Source organism: Perna viridis, chromosome 12 (genome assembly GCF_037379345.1).
Source record: "Perna viridis isolate PV_CMFRI_1.1 ecotype Kerala chromosome 12, ASM3737934v1, whole genome shotgun sequence".
Taxonomy (NCBI): Eukaryota; Metazoa; Mollusca; class Bivalvia; order Mytilida; family Mytilidae; genus Perna; species Perna viridis.
Genome location: NC_142456.1, coordinates 29395825 through 29418416, shown reverse-complemented (window position 1 = coordinate 29418416; position 22592 = coordinate 29395825). Strand labels below are relative to the sequence as shown.

General features: G+C 31.8%; 1 protein-coding gene across 1 annotated transcript; it reads right to left on the bottom strand.

The window, feature by feature from the left end:
• Positions 1–284: 284 nt before the first annotated feature.
• On the bottom strand, positions 285–20761 carry LOC148601945 (zinc finger MYND domain-containing protein 15-like). The gene is made up of 12 exons (XM_088555347.1): positions 20582–20761; positions 16588–16693; positions 15192–15308; positions 13044–13242; positions 12539–12685; positions 10729–10895; positions 9648–9785; positions 7984–8190; positions 6623–6708; positions 5040–5205; positions 3509–3567; positions 285–2918 (listed from the first exon to the last, which is right to left on the bottom strand). Exons 1-12 carry the CDS (start codon positions 20702–20704, stop codon positions 2712–2714), a joined length of 1722 nt encoding a protein of 573 aa, XP_088411473.1. The 5' UTR covers positions 20705–20761; the 3' UTR covers positions 285–2711.
• Between the last annotated feature and the right edge of the window lie 1831 nt (positions 20762–22592).

Genomic DNA, 22592 nt, shown 5'->3' with positions numbered 1-22592 from the left:
TTTTTACACATTGTTTGCTTCCTACCAAGTTTTGTTTATTCTTCGACATTTTTCATTCGCGTTCAGAGGGTTATGTTGATTTGTAGACATTAGAAAAACTGTTTGCTTTTTAAAATACGTTCTGAGTTCGACTTTGTGGGTCAATAATTGGTTTGTCTTTGATGCTTTCATAATGCAGACTGGAAATTACAATCAAAACAATCCAATAACTTTTTTTTCGTTCTAAGTCAATGAGCATGTGCGACATATATTTCCGCGAGGTAGGACTTCGGCACACAAAAAAATTCTTTGCAAGATAAGATTTATTGATAGCCTCTGACACAGTAGGTTTACAATAGGACAAAACACACACACATGTACATAAATAAGACAAATATACATATATGCACAAATATTTGCCGAAGTGTATATTGAGCATGCTCCATATGAAGGCTCGTCAACTATCCCACACTTAACACGAAAAGGTCACTTAATGATTACATAAGTATAACCTTTAATTATGTAAAACGACAGAAGGGCTACAGTTTTTTTTTTACACCTTTCATTACCCAAGATAGCAAAAATGCTTACAAGTTGGAGGATTATTCTCTAGGATTCATCACCATGCAGCCGACGAGTCTGTTCGAGTGTTTAAGAAATCAAAGTCCGAGAAATCCAGGGACATCTATAAATTCATATAAGATATTTTGGTACTTTGAGTTGTGTTCCAGAAAAAAAATTCCCAGAGTTTGAGCGAATGAACTTCGACTGAAATGAAAAATTGTCAAAGCCTGACAAAACAGAAAGTTGATATTTGGCAGCAGCCAAAATAATTTACAAGGTATGCCCCATCTATATGAAACCACTCAACAAATATCAATCCATCCATTAGGAGCCAAGATTTTTGTACAGGATTTGCTTTTGAAACTGCTTGTTAAAAACAAATGTATTAGATCTAGTGAAATTACAAAGTTATCTTTCCAATGAGAAATTTTTAAAACTGGAAAGTGAATTACATACTGAAATTCCATGAGGAAAAATATTTTGTGCTGAATACGAAGTATTGTGATAATGCTTATCTTGCCAATTTCCAATACAAGTTTTTACATGAGTTGTACCTACAAATATGTTTTTGCACAAGATTCCTATATAATATTTAAATTGTGTTCATTTTGTAATCAGAGCATAGTGACTATAGAACATCTGTAATCAGAGCATAGTGACTATAGAACATCTGTCACCTCTAATGTCCAAGATGATTTTCATTTTTACAATACTATTCTGATTTTGTCATTTCAGTGCTCCTGAGGCCAACAAAATAAAACTAAAAATGTGCTTATTAGACTTTAAAAACACAAGAGGGTACTCCCTTTTTTCATATCAACTTGTAAATTGAAATGTATGTACCTTGGAATAATTGTTTCATGAGTGTGGGAGAGCGAGAGGGAAGCATGAAAAGTGCAGTTTTTCCAATCGATATAACATAGTGAGGAATACGTGTATATTTATGTCAACAGCCCCATTACACTCTAGTCAGGTAGGATCTGGATTGGATACAAAATTGCATAATATTTTGAAATTCAATTAAAGTACAAAGCTCTGATATCATTAATTAAAATCAGATTTTGTTAAGTATTTAAAAGAAAATGGTGTTTTTGGCCCCATTTGATCCCTGGTAACTCAAAATTTGATCCTTGTAACTAAATAATGGTGAGAGATACCTCAAATCCAATTGGTAATGCAGGTAGGGATTTTGAGAAATCAATTTTTTTTTGTAAATCAGACAAAATATAAAAAAAAAGAAATAAATTTAAATAAACATCTATTTTACCCCTTTGGGACCCTTCTTTGAAGAATGGTAGGGGCCAGAGACCCCATTTTCAATAGGAAGCTTCCTCGAACAGCAAGTAACAATATAACAAAATTTCATAACATTAATTTTGCATTCTACAATTTAAGTTATCACATGGAAACCAAAAAATTAACACCAAAAATGGCAGCATCATATAATATGACCACCAAAATTACTGCCATATGAAAGCGGCAAAGTTTAAAGAAGCAGTAAGTTGAAATCAGACAGCAACAAAATTTGTTTACCATGTATTCCCAATCAATATAAAGTCACACTCCAAATTTGAAATAAATTCATTCATTGGTAGCAAAGATAATTGTTACTAAATTTAGATGGACAGGATATGACTTTCAGGAATACAATATGGCACTTATATAAGATAATAGTAATATGTAGATATGTACATGTATATCTAGTTTAATTAATATAACAATAATTATATTCATTTTCTTTGTGGCTGCCTCTATAAGGTGATTTACAAAGATTGACTAAAATAATCGTATAGAAAAAATTTGCTTACAGAAAATTCACAAGAATTATTCCTTTTTTTCTTACAATGGATTCAAAAGAATTATCTGGATTTTTTTCACATCAGGAAGTTCAATAGAATTATCTCCTATTTTGCACAGGAGAATCATAAAAATTGTCCTCTTTGCTTGCAGGAGAATCATAAAAATTGTCCTCTTTGCTTGCAGGAGAATTATAAAAATTGTCCTCTTTTCTTACATGAGATTCTTGAGGATTGTCCTCTTTCCTTTGAGGATTTTCAAAAGAATTATCCTCTCTCCTTAAAGGATATTCATTAGAATTGTCCTCTTTGCTTGAAGGAGATTCACAGTAATTACCTCCCTTGTTTTCAAAAGTTTGTTATTTCTCTTCTTCACTTTGTAGGGTAGATGAGATGGAATAGAAAGCCATTGCTGTACCATGGCATGTCATTTTCCTCTGCCAATTTCCTGACAGGTTTTCTGAAGGGATTAACGATGGGGTCAGAGGTGGTACCCAGGTTAAGTCCCTCTATTGCTATTTTGGCACATTCACAACTATATTGGCAGTAGTCTGTAAAGTAAGCTGGAGTTCTGTCTGTCTGTAAACAAGTTCCAAAGACATTTTAATCAAAGAAATAATATGTGTAATACATGTTCATTAGATTCATATTTCCTTTGAAATAAACAAATCATTGTCACTACATGTTAATATAGAAATCTGTACAAGGTTAAAACTACTAGTATTGCACTTTTTAAATGTTAAATTTCAAAGACCCTTCACAGTTCATGCGCTATCATAAATTTATTTAAATATTCACATTTTTTCAAGAGAAAGTTGAAATGAAAACAACAGATAGATTTAGTTGGTAGAAATATTTGTATAATATTCAATACAGTAAACTGTGAAATGTTCACAGTTTTGGAAACCAGTCTCATTTTTTGCAGTTTTGAATATGTGATCATTCCTCCGATTAAATTATAAAATATTACAAAAAAAAATATTCATCATGGTTTAATTTTTCTGTTACAGATTAAGCTGTGAAAATTGCAAAAATAAAACTACTGCGAAAATTTCAGTTTTACACAGTTAAATAATACTGCGAATGTAAACTTTTATGAAGTTTAATCAAAGAAACTGCGGAACAAAGACAGCCTGAAAATTTCCCCATTAAAAGTAACATATACTTACCCTTAACTTGATCAGTGTTGGACACCACAGCTGATAGGCACCTAGCCCTGCATTCAGACCTGAGAAGTATGTGTACATACAAGGTCAAATCTATTCAGCACTAGTACTGAATCTTAATAAGTTATTAAATAAAATATCATGTAATTAATGCAAATTAATTTTTCTGTTGGTAGTAAAAATGTAAATTTGTTCTGGCCATATAGTTTTATTTCACATCATGTAATCCAAGATTTTGGTCATGCTACAATTTTCACAAGATTCAAAAACCCCAAGTGCTAACAGTACTTTGATTTAAGAGATTGTGGCTCAGGACAAATTTTGTTTGAAAAAAAAAATATCCATTTCATATCGCAATTGGATCCTTTCTCAAAGTTGAATGTTGGTTTTTGATTAACTGCAACAGTTAAAGAGAAACAAAATACATAGAAAGCGTTGAAATTCATTGAAAAGGGGAGATAGCTCTTTCATTTTGTGTGAAATTTTAGGTTGCTTTCTTAGGAAACTTTAAAATCATTTTCTGAGCCATCCATTGTTGTTTGAGAATCGAAGTGCTGATAAGCATGGTAAAGGGAAGATGTATAATACACATTTAATGCTTCTTGATGCATTACTGCAAGAACTAAATTCCCTGAATATTAATTTATTACATATCTTAACAAAAGGAATTCCTCAAATCTTCAATTGATATGAAGACTAGATTTTCATTTTATTTGCAGAAGTGATAGAATTTTATTAGGCTGAATATTTGCTAGAACAAATTTACTGGTTATAAAAAGAGTTATTGAATGATATAAAAGGAATCGCATTTGGAAAATAATTTTGTGTAATGTTCAGAAACAGAGGGGAAGTTCCGGTTATGAATCTACAACATAAGGTATTTTGATCCTGAAGGATCAAAAACTCAAAAATCTCAGTATTATTTGACATACATTGGAACAAAAAATTCTGAGGAATAAAATTTTCCATGTGCCACTGATATCCTAGGAACTACCTGGTTTCTACATGGACAGTCTCTTTAAAAAAAAGAAAACAAGTTAGAAAGGGTGGCATTTCTTTTTACCAATAAATTCCCCTAAAATGTGATGACTATGGTGCTTTTTGAATTGTTCATTGCCAAATCAAATGATAAGAAATGAGCATTTTTGTTTTTACTTTATTGATATAGGGTTTGTAAGTCTTGTCATGTGATTTGTGGTTTCCTAGACTACCATTCAAATGTATAGAGATTTGTCATTTCCAGAGTGTTGGCTTCAGTATATAAAAGCAAAACGTATGTTCATGTAAAAATATCGGTAAAAGACAAATATCTATTTCCACATCATAAAAGTGGTAAGAAAAAGGGTAAAATAGAAGACTTTGCATTATAGTACAGCGTTTCGAGATCCTGGAAGTAAACAATAAAATGCAGATCGGTCTCTGATTTGAATACGTTCTATATCAGAAATTCTGTTAAGGAAAATGAAACTATAACGAGACTTACAGACCCTATGGGGGGGGGGACCAGCAGTGTGAAGATTAATTATCACATTACCTATAGCCATATTTGGTTTTCTTCTCTCCCATTTATGGTACGGACCGTGTATCACTGTAATCTTGACATTTTGATGTTGATATTGTTTTTTATTGATTGATTTAGAGATTTCTACACCATACATGACTATATCAATGGTTGTATCTGGTAACAAATATCCCAACTCCTGAAATTATTAACAGTACTGCAAACGAACCCGTTTTAGTGAACAATTTACTTTTGTAAATTTTGTGAGCTTAGACAAAAACATGAAAACAAATAGTGTGAGACAGAGTTAGTCTCTTAATAATAGAAAGTATACAAATTGTATAATACAATGTGTTTTAGAAAGTGTTAGACATGACATTAATTAGTCATGAAATTGGATTGACACCCTTAGAATTACAATTAAGAATCCACAAATAAATTAGTTTTTAAATATATGGTTATTAGGCTGGGTAGTGTGGAATATCTCTCTCAATACAGCTGTAGAAAAATCAGGCCCTTAACAGTAGAAGAGAATCTTGAATTGAAAGGGAACTAAATTATTCAGGAAATAAAGGAAACCAGGATTCAAATGATAATAAAAAGAACAAAGGATAATGACTAAACAAGTAAAACACACCACAAAACATGAAAATAACCTAAATAGCACACACACAAAGTGCCAAAGTAAATGAGCAATCTAGACTGGTGCATGGAACAGGTGCACCAATAGGGTAATTATCCTATTTTTCTAGACAGGGAGCATGGACCATGTGCCTCTGAATAGGGTTAGCATCCTCTGATTTTCAAGAAATTCCACAAAACCAAAGAGCATGAACCAGGTGCACCAAAAGAATTAGCATTCTCTGCTTTTCTAGAAACAGGGATATCTAAAAAAACTTTCTTTTGATTTACAGTCCTAATTTTATGAGTAACTGTGATTCACTTATTACAGTTATATATTAACATTTTACATTTCTAAATTTTTCCTGGCAAAGTGTAAACTCACTTTATATAATTAGCAGTTGGTACATAAAATGTCATATGAGAAAGGAGCTTCTTTAAATGGCAGCCAAAAACTCAATGTTCGAAAATGTGTCTGTTTTTGACAAACATAAAAGTGACCAACAAAAATTTTCTCCGACAGTACTAAGTGTACCATATTTACCAGTTTGAATATAGATATGCAAAATAGACATTTCTATCTTACCTTCCAATACTTATCAAGGATACCTAATTAAAATGGTGGATTCTTCCAAACAGGCAACAATTTATCCCCATACGATTTAAAAATGTAAATTCTAGTTGTCTTTCATACATTACCCCGGACATGCCTTTTTATGAGCAACTCAGCAGATGTTTCTAAAAAAAGCAGAAGACGCTTACTCTACCGGTGCACCTGGTCCATGCTCCCAGTTTTCAGTGGAGTCTGAGTTGCTCATTTAATTTTGTTACTTTGTATTTATTATTTTGGTTATTTTATGTTCTTTGTTGAGTTTATCTATTTTCCATGTCTGGTCTTTGTCCCTGGATTACATTCTTTTGATTTCCACTAGAATCTTGGTTCCCTTGATTAGTCTCCTAACATAATGTATTGTTTTATACATGTAATATCTTACCTTGAACAGTGATATCATCTCCACCTCTATTTCTACACCAATCAGATCTATATATAATGTATTACTGTCTATATTGTCCCCAGGATCTGCAAACAATACAGCTAATCATAGAATTACAGGAGTAATCATAGAATACACAAAAGTGGGACATTAATGGAACATTTACTGATACCCTGCCACATAATAGGGAAAAAAGTGGGATGGCAAAATGTTCAAAATGGCCATACTCAAAAAATGCATTTCGGATTTTTAAATTTTTTAAAATTTTTTATCTAAGTTCACTAAAGTTCACAAAAAATTGAACTCAACCTGTATTTTATGGTACTAAACAACTGTGCAAAGTTTTTAACCCTGTCAAGAATTTTGGTGCTAAGCCAGGGGCTAGGAAAAAAACATTAACGGCAAAAATTTCAACCATGCCAGTAAAATCAAAATTTTAGAATCAAATCGGTCAAATTGCGGACAGATTCTGTCACCTGGTGCCTCCAAGGTTTTTCTTTTGTGTAACTAGAAAGGCGGAGGAGTTCCGCTGTGTTACTAGAAAGGTAGAGGAGTTCCGATTAAGTTTGTCATTCAGTTGTTTCAGTTTTGAGAAAAAAGAGTTTTCAGTCCAGAGTTTGTTATAAAAAATGTATACAACAAAAATAGGTATGATGTATATGTCAAAGAGACAAAAAACCCCAACAGGTTGAAAATGTCAGCCTCAACATATATAGACTGCATATGAAATTTGTACTTCATAAAAATTTTCAGTCCAGAGTTTGTTATAAAAAATATATATAACAAAAATAGGTATGGTGTATATGTCAATGAGACAAAACCCGACCGAGATGAAAATGTCAGCCCATATATAGATTGTATATGAAATTTGTACTTTATGAGAGTTTTCAGTGTAGAGTTTGTTGCTTTAAAAGGGAGATAAATGTATGATTTTCTTACAAATACAGATCTGTGTGCAGAAATGACTAAGGTTATCAGAAAGTACATTAATTCGTGGATTTGGGAAGAAACACATATTCATGGATTCTTGAATTCATGGTTTTGAGGTTTTCAGTATACAAATCAATGGAAATCACCTTTTTGATGGGAACCAAATTTTGTGGAATGGCCTTCCCATGAAAACGACGAAAATTAGTACCCACGAACAATAGTACTTTCACAGTATGGGGAAAAAATTAGGTAAATTAAAATATATATTAAAGGACTAATTGATCTATCCTAATGAGTAAATATGAAGAAATTGTTTCACACACACAAAAAATGTTGATTGTGCAAATCTTTATGGAAAAAGTTTATTCATCAAAAACTAATCTACTAAAGCTTATAATAAGTGGCTTTAAACATGTGTAATGTTTACTCACTGTCATTGGGGTAGCAAAATTTTATTATGTAGTATAAAGTCAAGGGCCAATGTAGAGGTACTGCTATAGGAGAGTCCATTCGGAATCCTCTGTACTTATAGTATGATTCCCAATTGTGAAGCAATGATGGTGGCCCTTCAGGTTTCTCATCCAATATGGTGGACTCTACAGGTAAAACAATTAGGTCATCATGCTCTGGTAACTCTCCTATAAATACACAAATATACCCATGTATGCTATTTATGCTTGGAATATCATGCAACTTAGTTGCTCTTTTAGCAAACTATACATAAAATTACAGTTTGAAGATCAAGACATATATAATTTACTCAGCATCTACTTCTTAACCTTATTCTCCAAAATTCCTTGACCAATGCTTCATGGTACAGTGCTGTCTGTCTGTCCATATGTCATAAGTCTTGTAATTATTTCAGGGAGTTTCATGTTTTTTTTTATGAAATTAAAGGTTGGTAGGTTTTTAAAAAAATGTAAGAATATATATTTATATATAATAGAGATCAAAGTGTTCCTTTCAAGTCCAGCAGAAAATGATTTTGAAACATAAGATAATACAATCCAAAAACGTAAAGAAAGTCACATTATGAATTAACTAGAAAAACTGTGAGCAATGCTGACTAACTTGATACCCCCGCTCACACATTTGACAACATGCACCTTTTAACATCCATTTTGAGTTGGATCAAAATCTAAAACAGGTGCACAATAGTGTAATGTAATAAAGATTCTGTGAAAGTTTCGTACAATACCATTCTGTGGTATAAGAGGAGTAGTGAATAAGAGATGCTTCCCCATATCATCATATTTACAAATGACAAAGTCTACGTTTTACTATGTGAACCCCCAAAATGATTCTTATCAAAATCTAAAATAAGAACATATAATGAAGATTATGTGAAAGTTTCATTCAATTCCATTTAGTGCATAAGAGATAGGATCCCTCAATGTTCCCACATTAACACATGACAAAGTCCATGTTTTGCTACACAAAACCCCCTAACTGATTCAAATCAATTCTGAAAAAGAAGACGAATAATGGGAACATGCAATAAAGATTTTGTGAAAGTTTCACAAATGAACAATTGACGTAGTCCATGATTTGCTATGTGAAACCCCCATATTGATTCAGATCAAAGTCTGAAATAAAAGGTGTACAATAGGAACATGTAATAAAGATTCTGTGAAAGTTTCATTCAATTCCATTCAGTGGTGTAGGAATAGTAATGGGTAAGAGATGGGTCCCCCATGTAACAGAAAGATGGAATGACGGACATTTCTAATAAGTAAACTTTAAGCAGTTTCCACCATCAACAGGTGCTAAATGGGAACATGTAATAAAGAATCAGTGAAAGTTTCATTCAATTCACAAGTGTGGAAGTAGTAATGAATAAAAGATTGGTCCCCTCTGTATAATGGAGGGAAGAAAGGGCAAAAGGACAGACAGACACGCCTAACATTACCTACCCCCACTTTGCAAGTGGAAGGGGTATAAAAACAGGAAATAAGAGTGGAAAATGCCAAAATTCTTTTTTTATATTTTTGGCGGTGCCATAAAAAAATAACTTCAGGGGTAAAAAGAAGGTTAGTGGGGTTACCAGAAACACAGATATTTTTAGGCTTGTTTATATTAAATTAAAATTTCTTACCAAAAGGCACTTTACTACAATAATGCATATCTCTGTCATAAAGTTGACATTCTCTTCTCCATATTCCCTGATAAAGAACACCTTGTTTCTCCAAAAAGGACTTATAAGCTTCCATATCAAAGTCTTGAGAAGTTGTATCTGAAATATTCAAATGCGTAATCTTTTAATACCTGCAAAACATTTTATCAGATGAAGTTTGATAAGAGGTTAAAAATACTGCAATGCCATTTTCTTCTCATTTTGAATAATTGCTTTCATTAACACTTGCCTCTACAATGATTTTTTTTCACTCCTGAAGGCCAGCTAGAGATAAAAACAGGTATTCAAGGTCGTCATAATGAACTTGTTGATCATTAGAGTATCCATCTCTACCATGAGAACGAATTTGTTCAACGGCTAATAGTTTTCCTAAACTCTTTTGTCTACCCTGAACTCTACTTTTTATGAGCAACTCAGCAGGTGTTTCATTCAAAGCAAGCAGAGGACACTTACCCTACTGGTACACCTGGTCTATGCTTCCAGTTTTCAGTGGAGTCCGAGTTGCTCATTTACTTTGTATGAATTATTTTGGTTATTTAATGTTGTGTGTGTCTGTTTTCCTTGTCAGATCTGTGTCCCTGGATTGCATTCTTATGATTTCCACTAGAATCTTGGATCCCTTGATAACCCTTTAAATAGCTATATTTAATGATGAACCTTCAGCCTTGCCTACTAACAAAGTCCATGTTCTGCCATGTGAAACCTAAGCCCCCCCCCCCACCCCCACCCCTACAAAAAAAAATTGATTCAGGTTAAAATCTAAAATAGGAGGTGCATAATGGGAACATATAATAAAGATTCTATAAAAGTTTGATTCCACTCAGTGGTGCAGAAGGAGTAAGGAATAAGAGATGGGCACCCTTTTGTGTAACTGAAGGCAGGAAATAAGGAAGTATGGACAGAGGGAAGGACGAACACCCCCTATCACAAGATACCCAACACTTTGCAGGTCAGGAGTTCAATGAAAAGATAGCTTTCAAAAGTGTATATTAAGATGTATTTTTCAATTAGAACACCCCTTGACCAATTACAAATACAGTACCTTCAGCAAATGTAAAAGGCAATTTCCTGAGTTCATCAGTTTTGCTCATGTAAGTTTTCAGCCTTTTACACCAGAGTTTATGACTGTGTGGAGCCATCTCGTCTTTCCTGTTCCAATCTTTCTTCTGACATTCTTTAGAACAATACAGTAAAGCTTGGCAGGATGAACTAGTGGTAAAAAGGTCAAAATCAGACATTTGAGGTAGGCCAGTGTATTTTTCCACTCGGGATAAGGCCTAAAAAAAATTCTGTGTTGCTGGTAACCACATAACCCTATTATTTCCCTGCCATCCTTAATTTTTTCATGGATTTTCGCCATTTCCATCATTGATATTTTACTAAAATCGCCTCGCTTTCTGATGTGGAGGTTCAAAATTCATTAACAAAAAAAAACCCAAAAATTTATCCTGCCAATCAATAAGAATGTGCTAAATTGATATAAACTGATTTTCAAATGAGGTTTAGAAAGAGGGGGACCTAACATTTTATCTGTTTGGAGCCAAATTTGTATCAAAGATTATGTCAAATCAGTGCACTGTAGAAAAAAATGCATTGCAATTTCATCATCAAATCTTCAATCTGTGTTGTTATAGACAGGATAACACTCATGTATATTGAAATCTCTATTGTTTAACATATTGTCTCCCTTGTAAATCCTCACTTGTATTTTGTAAGTGGGGCTAAAAGATTAAAAGGTAGATAATAACAAATGTTAAAAAAAAAAATAAAGTCTTTATAAAATCAAAATTGAAAAATTAAAAACTTTATACAGCCAATAAAAAGTAAAAAAAAATCAAAGTGATGTGAAAAAATAATTATAAAAATGCAAAGATTTTTTGTGTTATTTTTTCACATCATTAAAGTGATAAAACTCAATTTTTTCAAATCATTCTGTTGTAATTTTGAACTCACTTTTCTGCTGCATGTTCTGACACTTTAGCAGAACATTAACTATGTGTCCACATAGTCAAAATTTGTGTGTCCTTTCTGACCATGATTCATTTTCTTTTAATTTCGCCTGATACTTTAAGATTCCAATTCACTTAATTGATAGAGTTGAACTGACACTAACAATAAATGGATGCATTGTTGCACAACTTTCATGAATAAGTGATCGGTTGAAGATCAGGCAGTCTTTACACTTGATGCATTAAATGACAACGAAATGAACAATTCATTTATTTTTCTTCTTTTGAATTTTCAAGGGAAAAAAACACTAATACAAAGAACAATAACTCTTTATATTTCAGATATTTTTCAGTATCTTTTAAAAAAAAAAATATGGAGAGTGAGGCAATAGAATTGAACTTTTTATTATCTAAATTACACTTTAATATAACCAGGGATTGTGATGGCAAGGGGCTATGGGCCATTTGCCCTTTTTTGCTGGAACTGGCCCCTTCATTTTAAAGAAAACTATGGTTTCTTAACAATTGTAAATATCTTAGAAAAATTCTGAAAATGGCCCCTTCTCAAAATTTCCTTCCCAAACACTGTATAACATACATTTTTACTACATGGCAATAAATCTATCAGTATCAACAAAATTTATAAGTTCAATCAATAGGGTAAGACATGGTAAATAAGGCCATGGAAAATTAATTCCTTAGTTCTCAAGCCATTTATCAAGATACCAATGAAGAAGGGAGGCATTCCTTTTTATTCTACCTCAAAATGTGATAAGCTGAAATATACTTTAATCTGTCAAATCTATATGGCGATAACAACAGGTAATAAGACATCATCAAAAAAAAATAAGGAAGAGCAAGAACCAAGAGAATATTTAAGTTGGCCTTACAAGATAATCATACCATTTTTTAAATAGTTCTTTAGTTCCCCTAAGCCTGCATACAGAACATTCTCTCATTCTGACCTTTTCTTCTTCTTCTTGGTTTTCAGACATACCATCATACATGTATTTAATTCCAAGGTCAGAAAGGTCAAGACCTTTGGCTTTCCTGAAATAAAAATCAATATAAAAATAATTTCGTAAAATTGTAATTCCTGGACTTTTCAAATATTGAAATTAATATTCCACTTAAGAAAACCAAAAGTCCACAACAATTTGTTAATGCAAATGACATTATCAGCTATGTAAATAACATACCAAAGGACCTTGTTCAGAAATTGGGGGCCCAGAACCTCGGACCACCTCTAATTTGAACACTGTATTCAATTATCCTATCAAGACTACATTACATTTTTTTTTATTACTTTTACCAATATAACACCTGCTATCTGTAAGTTAAAAAAGTCATTTTTCCCTTTTTGACAATTTAAAGCAACTATTCTCTATAAGAGTTTTTCTCTACCTACTCAGCTGATGATGGTTCTTTGAATGTGACTAGCTTTGGTCTTCTCGGTTTACCAACCATTGGGTTGAGGGCACATATGCAGACCAGATCTTTACAGTGTTTAACAAAGGGTACTTCTATAATATTCTCAAGCAATGTTCCCTGGATCAAGCCTTTGGTATCAGCTATCATCAAAATTCTGTGTGTCTGACCATCATCATCTTTAAGAAGTTTAAGTAGCAGTCTTTAAACAAGAGGCTCCTGAAGAGCTTGAATCGCTCACCTTGCAAACCATGCACTACTAACTAAGTAAGTAAAGGTAGAATACATTGTTACCATGTTTGACAAAAAATTGCTGAAAAATAACATATATTGATGAATGCTAAGGCACTGTAAAGTGTTTGAAATGCCTTCAAAGTGTTTTTAGAACCTCTGAAAAAAATTTGAGCAGAGGTCCCCCATGCCCTGTTATTCCACCAGGTCTGAAGGGGCATTAGCCCAGTATACATTTGCAGAAAAAGACACAAAATGAAGTTAAACCATGGCTATCCAACATTTTTATCATCACCATTCATATCAGGAGACCATGTTTTATAAACCAATTATCATTGAAATCAAAGCAAGTATAAAAATATGCGAGAATTGGATGCCCAGAGCGATCTTTTGTCATCACCATTCAACTTAAAACACCAAGTTTCCTATAGAAACCAAAAATCTTTGGAATCTGAACAAGTGGTGAAAACGTTCCAAAATGGAAGCCATTTTGATCATGGCCACCTAAAAAATCATTTCATTACTGCTAGTCAACTAAGAATATCATGTTTATCTTATAAGTTTTCATTTTCATTATTCTTCAATACTTGAGGAAAAAAACAGCAAAAAATGCATTTTGACCCCTATGTTCTATTTCAAGTAACTACGGCCATGTTTTTTTTACTGATGAAAAATGTTAAATCATCAGTTTGTGGAGGAAACCCTAAAAAAAATTATGCCAACTTCTATTAAATTTTGTTGCAATAGGTTTCAGAGTGTTGTACAAATTTGAAAAACAACAAAAAAGTAAGTTTCAGGAGCCATAAATCCTACAACAGGCAACAAATCATTTTAAAAATTTCGGCAAAGGTCCATTTTCTGATGGTGAACAATACTACCTCAGCTTAACTTTTAAGGTTAAAAAAGTGACATTATACAATTTATGCATAAAACAAATTTTGAAATCAAATGATATGCAATATTTGAGCATGTTTTGTAAAAGACTTTGAAAGTTTGACTTTCCATTGTTTTATCATGCAGTCATTAATACATGTACAAATTGTCATAAAGTTTCAGAATAGATTTTCCTAAAAAAAATATGCATATTTTTTTTATCTATACAAAAGTACATGTACATGAATTAACATGTGTAGATATCAATAATTTCCCAAATTTTAGCAATTTATACACAAACAATGTACATAAATATACATTTTGTATACACACTAGTACACTGTGGTACAGCACAAGATCCCTGTAACTTACTCCAGCAGTGCTAGAGGTTGTCTGGCAAGCTATGTCCTGACTTGGTGCCATCCTAACCTCTAACCTCTGACACGTTGAAACCCACCACTAAAGTGAATAAGATAAACATGTGTTTTAAAACATTTTAAGTCTTTTATGAACATAAAAGAAGTCTAACTCACTGGAAATCAAGCAAAAAAAATCCTAAATTATTGTTAATTACCAAGGAAACTTTTGTAACATTTTACAAAGGATTTCCATATTGCTGAATTTTTTCATCAGTTAATTCAGTTGTTTTTCTTCAGTTCAGTCACCTTCTCCCATGTTAGAAACTGTATAAAATGTTTCAAATGGTAAATATGTAACTATAATTCTGCAGATTTCAAAGAACGAGTGGTTTGCAATATGGCACTCAGAAGTAGTAGATTGGGGTATGGAGGATTGGAATCCCAACTACTTACACTGAAGGAGTACCCTATCACTTTGTGATCACACAACTGATACATACACATAAGAAATATACAAAGATAAAGCTATGTGATAATGAAACAATACATGTCTCTTAGAAAAAACTTTGTTACATAACAATGTACATGTACATGTAAAAATGTATATGTACTGTTAGTATACATGTACATTTACAATGTACATTTGTACAGCATTGAGTAAATACCTTTCAGTTCTGTGTACTCATCAATCATCCATATAATGTCTTGTACGGGTAAAGATTTTACTTCATCCATTCTACTCAGAGCGTTTTTTCCCTTCTGTTTGAAATCATCAGTCCATGCTGTCAGGAACAAAAATGTTATACCATGGGTTTTATATGAAGGCCAAGAAAACTTAAGTAGAAGATTCTCATCCTATCTTCACAAAAAAGTATGAGACAGGTGGGAGGATTTTATTTTGTATTATTTGATAGCCTAATTTTAGCTATATAAAGTATAGATATGTTCTAAATCCAAAGCTGCATCAGTTTCAGAGAAGAAACTTCATTTTAGTCACCATGAAATGAAAGATTTGTGTGTTATAATACATTGTATCTTAATACTAGAAACTGATATGAAAAAAATTCTGATCTTGAAATTTCTGCCCCAATTTTTTTATACTTTGGTCAATTTTTTAGAAGGGAGGGATGGAATGAGAATCTATGGTCTAATTTTATTTGGCATAATGGAAAAAGAAACTATCTATGAATGCTCATTCAACTACAACAACAGCAAAATTCATATGTGCTCAAAAATTCTTCAAATTGAAGACATTCACTTGAATTTTTTACACAATGCCAAGGTAATTAAGTAGATCATTTTTCAACAAAAAATAAAAAAATGTGTGAACTTCAGTTTCTGAGACTGAAAAAAAAGCACTTTTTATGTTAAAAAATAAAAAAAAGAGTCAATTTTATTGCAAAGTAAATAGTGTTATTAACTTTCTACAGAAGGATAATCAAAATGTTTTCAAAGGAAATCATAGTCATAATCCCTTATTCCATTTTATTGAAAAAGTTACGCTATTTTTCAAGGTAAGATCTGTGACGTATTCTTTGCACCACCTTTCCTTTTTTTTTTATCTGAAAAGGTTGTTTTTTCCCATTCTGAATCATGTACCGGTATATGTAAATATGTCTTAAAAAAAGCTTTCCATCTTTAAATTATTTAACTCGAAATTAATGGTTTTTTTTTCAATTCCCAATCATGTGCATATAAATGTATTTTACAAAAAAAAGATTCCATCTTTAAATTTTTTAACTCGAAAAAATGATTTTTTTTCAATTCCCAAACGTCTTAAAATAAAGCTTTCCATCTTTAAATAATTTAACTTGAAAAGTGTGTACAGTTTCTTACTGCCATTAGTATATTACATTTGTTGACAGGGCGTTTCACAGCTTATACTTGAAAGCTTTTTTTTTACACTTTTGGTATCTCTGAACTCATTTATTATTTTGGATTTAGTTTTCATGTATATGCTGGATCATTTGTTGCATTTCATCAAATCAGTTCCTTATTCAATAAACATGTACCTGTAGTAATATGTTTAGTGACATGTAAATGTACATAAATACTTCTCACCATTAATATTCATAGGATTAGTGTCCACAAAATCCATCAGCAGTTTCTCTGGTTCTTCCAGTGTAGTCATCCAGTTAAATATTTCATCTTCTCTTACTTTTGGGTCCTAGTAAGTACACATATACATTATGTCATAATCATTAACTGGGTCCTAATAAGTACACATATACATAATCATTAACTTAATAAAATCTTACACAACAGGCTTAAGGTGACGATTAATTCATTGTTATATTTTGTACAATGTACATTTATAAACTGTACACATGTACATTTTGAACATGAAGGTGCAACTGTTGTCAAGCTAGGCAGACCCCTACTCACACAGAAAGTTGATATTGGAGAGAAACTAAAATCCCTTACAATGTATGACCCATCTATTTGAAGCCAAAATCAAATTTGAAATCAATCTATTTATTGGGAGCAAAGGTTTTTGTGATGAAATTCTTAAAAATGGATGGACAAGGAGATTTTAATACACATGTACCATGAACTTGTTATTTTTTCAGTGTTTTAAATGGGTTAACATTTACTGTGACTATCATTAGAATATGCTAATCTCATTGAATAATTGGCTTTACACTTTACATGTGATGTTTCATGAGTCAATGAAACACATTTTGAGCTATTTATATAGACAAAACCCACAATTAAGTGGACTACTTTTATTGATCACTGTGTTAATTGCCTATTTTCTAAGTATATCTACATGTACATAATGTAAAATAAAATAAAAAAAAAAGAAAGAAAAATATATGTACATGTAATGTAACTATAAGAATAAAATATTTCATTTTTGATGTGTCATCGATGTGTAAAAGCAATAACAAATTGTACATTTTGTAAATGAAGTTTTAGCATGTTTTATTGAAAATGTGCTACAGTCAATGCTTTTACACACCAATGAGACATAAAAAACTAGAGGCTCTAAAGATCCTGAATGGCTTCCCTGGCTTAATAAGAAGCTTATCGTAAGCCACATTCTAATTTTTTGTAAAAGTTGCCATGTTTTTTTCTAGGATAAAGATCCTAACACTCATACTTGAAGAACAATCATATCAACTTTCACTGAATTCTATCAAGAAGTTTCTGAGGAGAAAATTTTTGTAAGTAGTAACATTAAAAATATATGTAGCAAACAAAACTGTGAAAAGAGGAAACATGGAGTGACAGATTTACATAGTAATTTGACCACACATACATCTCATCATACTGAACACATGGCTAAACCTCGGATATATACCGGAAAAATTGCAGTTTGACCCCTTATTTGTTATACACAGATTATTAAAAATACAATGTACAAAAAAATGTACCCTATTAAAGGAACATTCATGCCAAGATTGTTATCAATCTATTCAGTAATTATAATTTAACAATAATATGTCATCTTAATATTCACGAAAGACATACTAACTTTCATGTACGAAATATGATAATCAGAAACTCTACAGTTCATTGCTAACTTACATATGAATACACAAACTAGTCAAACTACATGTACTGTAAATAAGTCTAAGACAAGAGTTTCATTAATTTTTCAGACAGGAGGTACTTTTCAGGAAGTAGGAGGTACCAAATAATTTAGCAAGGGGTCTGAAGGCCGCTTAAGGCCCCCAGTGGGTCCAGGGCAACGCCTTGGTGGAGGGTCGGGGGGCAAAGCCCCCCGGAAGTTCCTGGATGTTAGCCTTTTTGAGATTTAAATTTTGACTTGAAAATATGGGATTAAGTCTGCTATATTTGCTTCAGTTTTGTTTAAAATATATGAATTTGAAATCAAGATATATGATAAATCATAACTAATTTAGTCTCAAAACCCTGAAATCCAGGAGCTCCCCGTGATTCCTACCAGATCCATTTGTAGAATAATGCTGATAAACTTTGTTGACTGTTTATTTTTTTATTTTGATAAATGTCATATTTTGTTCTCAGGCTTTTATTTACTTGTTACAAAATTTGAACACTAACACATGGAAATAAAAGCATAGGAACAAAACTAAGCATTTATTAGATGAAATTCCATAACATGTGATGGTTCCTAGTGCTGATTATTTTCATAATAAAACTTTATTGTTGTTTATTGCCTAATTATTACTGTGACATGTAGAGCAATTGCGAGCCAAGGTGGACAAAAATCAATATTTTGTAATATTAGAAAATGAATTTTTAATATTACAAAATCATTTTTTTAATATTAGAAAAGATTTTTTAATATTAGAAATTCATTTTGTAATATTAAAAATTCATTTTCTAATATTACAAATTCTTGATTCAGTAATAATATAAAACATCACACATTTTGTAATATTACAAATTGAATATGTAATATAAGAAAATGAATTTGTAATATTAGAAAATCACTTTGTAATATTGCAAAATCAGTCACATTTTTTAATATTACAAAATGATTTTCTAATATTAAAAAATCATAATTGAATACAACAAACCCATTTTCTAATATTAAAAGATCGTTTTTTAATATTAGAAATTCAATTGAATCTTTAATATTTAAAAATGATTTTTAATATTAAAAAAGTGTTTTGTGATACAAGAAATTTTATTTGTAATATTAGAAAATGAATTTGTAATATTGAAAAAACATTTTTTAATATTAGAAAATACTCATTTTTGTCCACTTTGGCTAGCCATACATGTGTCTTATTGTGAAATGTTGGTCTAAAAATCATAGTCTGATAAGAAATTCTTTGCTTCTGAAAAAGAACAAGGCTGGCAGTTTTAGTCTGGTTGACCTTTTGTCGGACAGAATTTTTTAAACATTACAATGTATTTTCTATTATTATTTATAGCAGTGTTGAATCTCCGATCCAATGTCTTTTTTATATTCTTGTCAGCAAAGGCCAGACATGTTCTTTTCAAACTTAAGGTTGCCATAATATTTTTACCAAAATTCCCCCTCCCCACCGATTCGAATGGTTGTCCCTTAAATCATATTCTGTAAAAGTTTGTTTCACATGTTGACTCATTGTCAACACTAAAAATTCCTGCACTCATCTGCACAAATCACAACTAATATCGGGGAAAATGATGGGTATGGGGCAATTCCAAATACGAACAGCATTTTTTGACAAGTTTTCATAGAATCTTCACCTGTGTTTAGCTTTTTCTTCAGCATAAAATATTCAGTGATTGCTTTGACACTATTAAATCACATGTTTTCTATAAATAGACACTATGTTAAAACGTCGTAGGTAAAAGCGCTTTAGCAATTAGAATCCGACGCGGACCTCAACGAAGACACCAATTAATATAAACAATAATAGAGACTACAGATTGCGATTTTGGAGACATACCCGTAGCCTACAGACAGAATGATCTTAGATATCTATTTACTAGATTTTTCCTCATGATTTTTTTGCTTTTGCTTTATTCTCCTGGTACCAGATGCTACTGTAGACGGGTAAAAGTATCGGGTACCAGCTCTTAATGAAAGCACTGCTAAGAAACACAAAACTGTAGTGAATTTGAATAGTCAGCTGCACTAGGAAGTTTACTCTATAACTCAGTTAGAGCACTGACTGTAGAATGAGAGGTCCCAGGTTCTATTCCCACAGCTACCACCTAATGACTTTTCACAGTAATGACAATGCGAGCAACTCTACTGTAGCAGGAAATTTGAATCAGTGATTCATTAAAGGTCTTGGAGACCAAGTTGCACAAGGTGCAAGGAATTCTGGTGTTCTAGTCAGAACAGTTCTGAGTGGACCCCTATGTTTGCAGATGAAGGAAGTTACAGTAGAGAACCTGTGTGTTGCTCAGAGTCCCCAGTGGCAGTGGTAGCTGTCCCTCAAAAAAGGAAAGGAAAGGGATGTAGTGAATTTGATTAAGTACATAGCCAGCGTTTATCAGCTGCCTAAAGGAGTTAAATCTTATTAAGCTCGGTCAGTTAAAGTGCTGACAATAGAACGAGAGGTCCCGAGTTCGATTCCCACACTGGCTACAGCTACATTTACAACCGGATAACTTTTCACAATACCTCAATCATAGCTAAATCTGGTCGCATTTCCTTGGCAAAGTCCAAATACTTATCCATAAAGTTATTAGCTGTCTTCCGATCTAAGATGTTAACATTACTATATTCTTTTTCGTTCCTGCTCATTTCGCTCGTATATTTTTGTTCAACTTACGCGAAGGGTAATATAAGACAAGGGAATGTAGCACCTTTTCACTTTTTATAAATTAAGAGATAAGTCGTTACATAGCACAATCGTCCCTCTAATCGAATGACCGACTTTTGTTCAAAATACACCCCCAAAATGAGTTTCAACGTCAATACGATTTTCACATGTCTGAATTCACCATAATCAAAAACAAAAATATAAATAATTGTGTATTACAATGTATATGTCTCTGTCATAATATAATAAAAAAGGGACTTTATATCGAATCAGAGACCAAGGAGTTATAAATCTGAAAATCCTTGCAGAGACTAATGTTTCTGATCTAATATAAACTCCCTGACGAAATTGAACAAAAAAAAAAATGTGCAGATGTATATATGTCCCCACAAAGTATAGATCTAGAAAGTTAGCTTTCATCTACTTTCATTTCTTAATGACAAATAGTTTAAGTAAGTACCGAGATCAAGTACGTTGGATATTCGATGTTCGATATTCGACATTCAAACTTTTCGATATCAAACCAAATATCAAACGGTAAAATTTTACCGTTGGATATTCCGTTTGATTTACCGTTTGATATTCAATTTGATATTGAATAGTTTGAATGTCGAATATCGAACATCGATTATCCAACGTACTTGATCTAGGTTAAGTAAGTCTATATATCACAGTGTTATATATATTAGTTGTCGAAAAAATAAATAATCAATGAATATCCCATACGGTCAGTATATTACAGGCGTTGACATAAATGAACTGAAAGGGATACATATGTAAATTAGGGCATTTCATAACATATAATATTGCATTTTTTAAAAAAGTAACAATTTCAATGATTGGAAGTTGATATCAATAGAGAAAATTATTATATTAATGTTATCATGTTCATTAGACTTTGTTTCATGTATTTTACACTTTTCTTTGGGTACTTCATCCAGCATTTAATCATCGTTATATGTAAAAATAAAATCAAAATGTGTAAAACAGTGATGAAACAAATTTCCACCACTGGATGAAATGTGAATTGGGTGTTTCATAAAACTAGTGTAGCAAAAAATCAATAAAATTGATTCTGATGATTTCAAATCTTATTTGAGTTCTGATATTGTGGTTTTGTCTAAAATAATCTAAGCCTTAACAATAGAAGGATATAAATGTTTTTTTGAATTGTTGGTCAATAGAACCAGGTAAAAAAAGGAGGGGGTCTGGCAGTTTTTATTAGAAAAAAATATTTTATCTGGAATTTCATTAATTGATTAGTCTTAATCAGAACTGTTATGGTTTGAATTTAACGCCAATTTTTTTGGTTTCACAAAAGATTTATATATTTCTTTCGTGTATATAGCACCAATCAATTCCACTCATGTGAAAAATTCAGATTTAGATAAGCAGATTTTTGCTAAGTTAGAAGAAGATTGTAATAAACATAGTTTAAATGGTGATGTTATAGTAATGGGTGATCTGAATGCACGCATGAATTGTAAGGAAAATGATTTTATTGTTAATGATTCTGATGGAGTTTTGGACAATTTTTTACCTGATAATTATTTTTCGGACAGTCATAAATCATTTAGAAATACACAAGTTAATTATGGCAAAACATTCTTGATCTTTGTATAAGTAATCAGGTGAGGATTTTAAACGAGAGGACTATTGGAGATTCTATTGGGAAGGCTATTTATTTTAATTATAACGGTGTTTCCATTAATGATTATTGTTTATGCAGTGCAGATTTTATAAAAAAAATCTTCTTAATTTTAATGTTGGAGACTTCCTTCCAAATACATCTGATCACTGTCCTATTACTGTTAAAATATTTTCCCAAGTCCAAAACCGTCTATCAGAGAACATTCTCAAACCAAAACC

What these genes read in the sequence shown, in the direction of transcription:
- LOC148601945 (XM_088555347.1), bottom strand. Translation starts at nt 20,704, where the DNA reads ATGAGCAGGAACGAAAAAGAATATAGTAATGTTAACATCTTAGATCGG. An exon ending in GCCTTTTACATTTGCTGAAG is followed by an intron (nt 9,786 to 10,728) that starts GTACTGTATTTG and finishes TGAATATTTCAG; the next exon opens with ATACAACTTCTCAAGACTTT. An exon ending in AAAACCAAATATGGCTATAG is followed by an intron (nt 3,568 to 5,039) that starts GTAATGTGATAA and finishes CATACTTCTCAG; the next exon opens with GTCTGAATGCAGGGCTAGGT.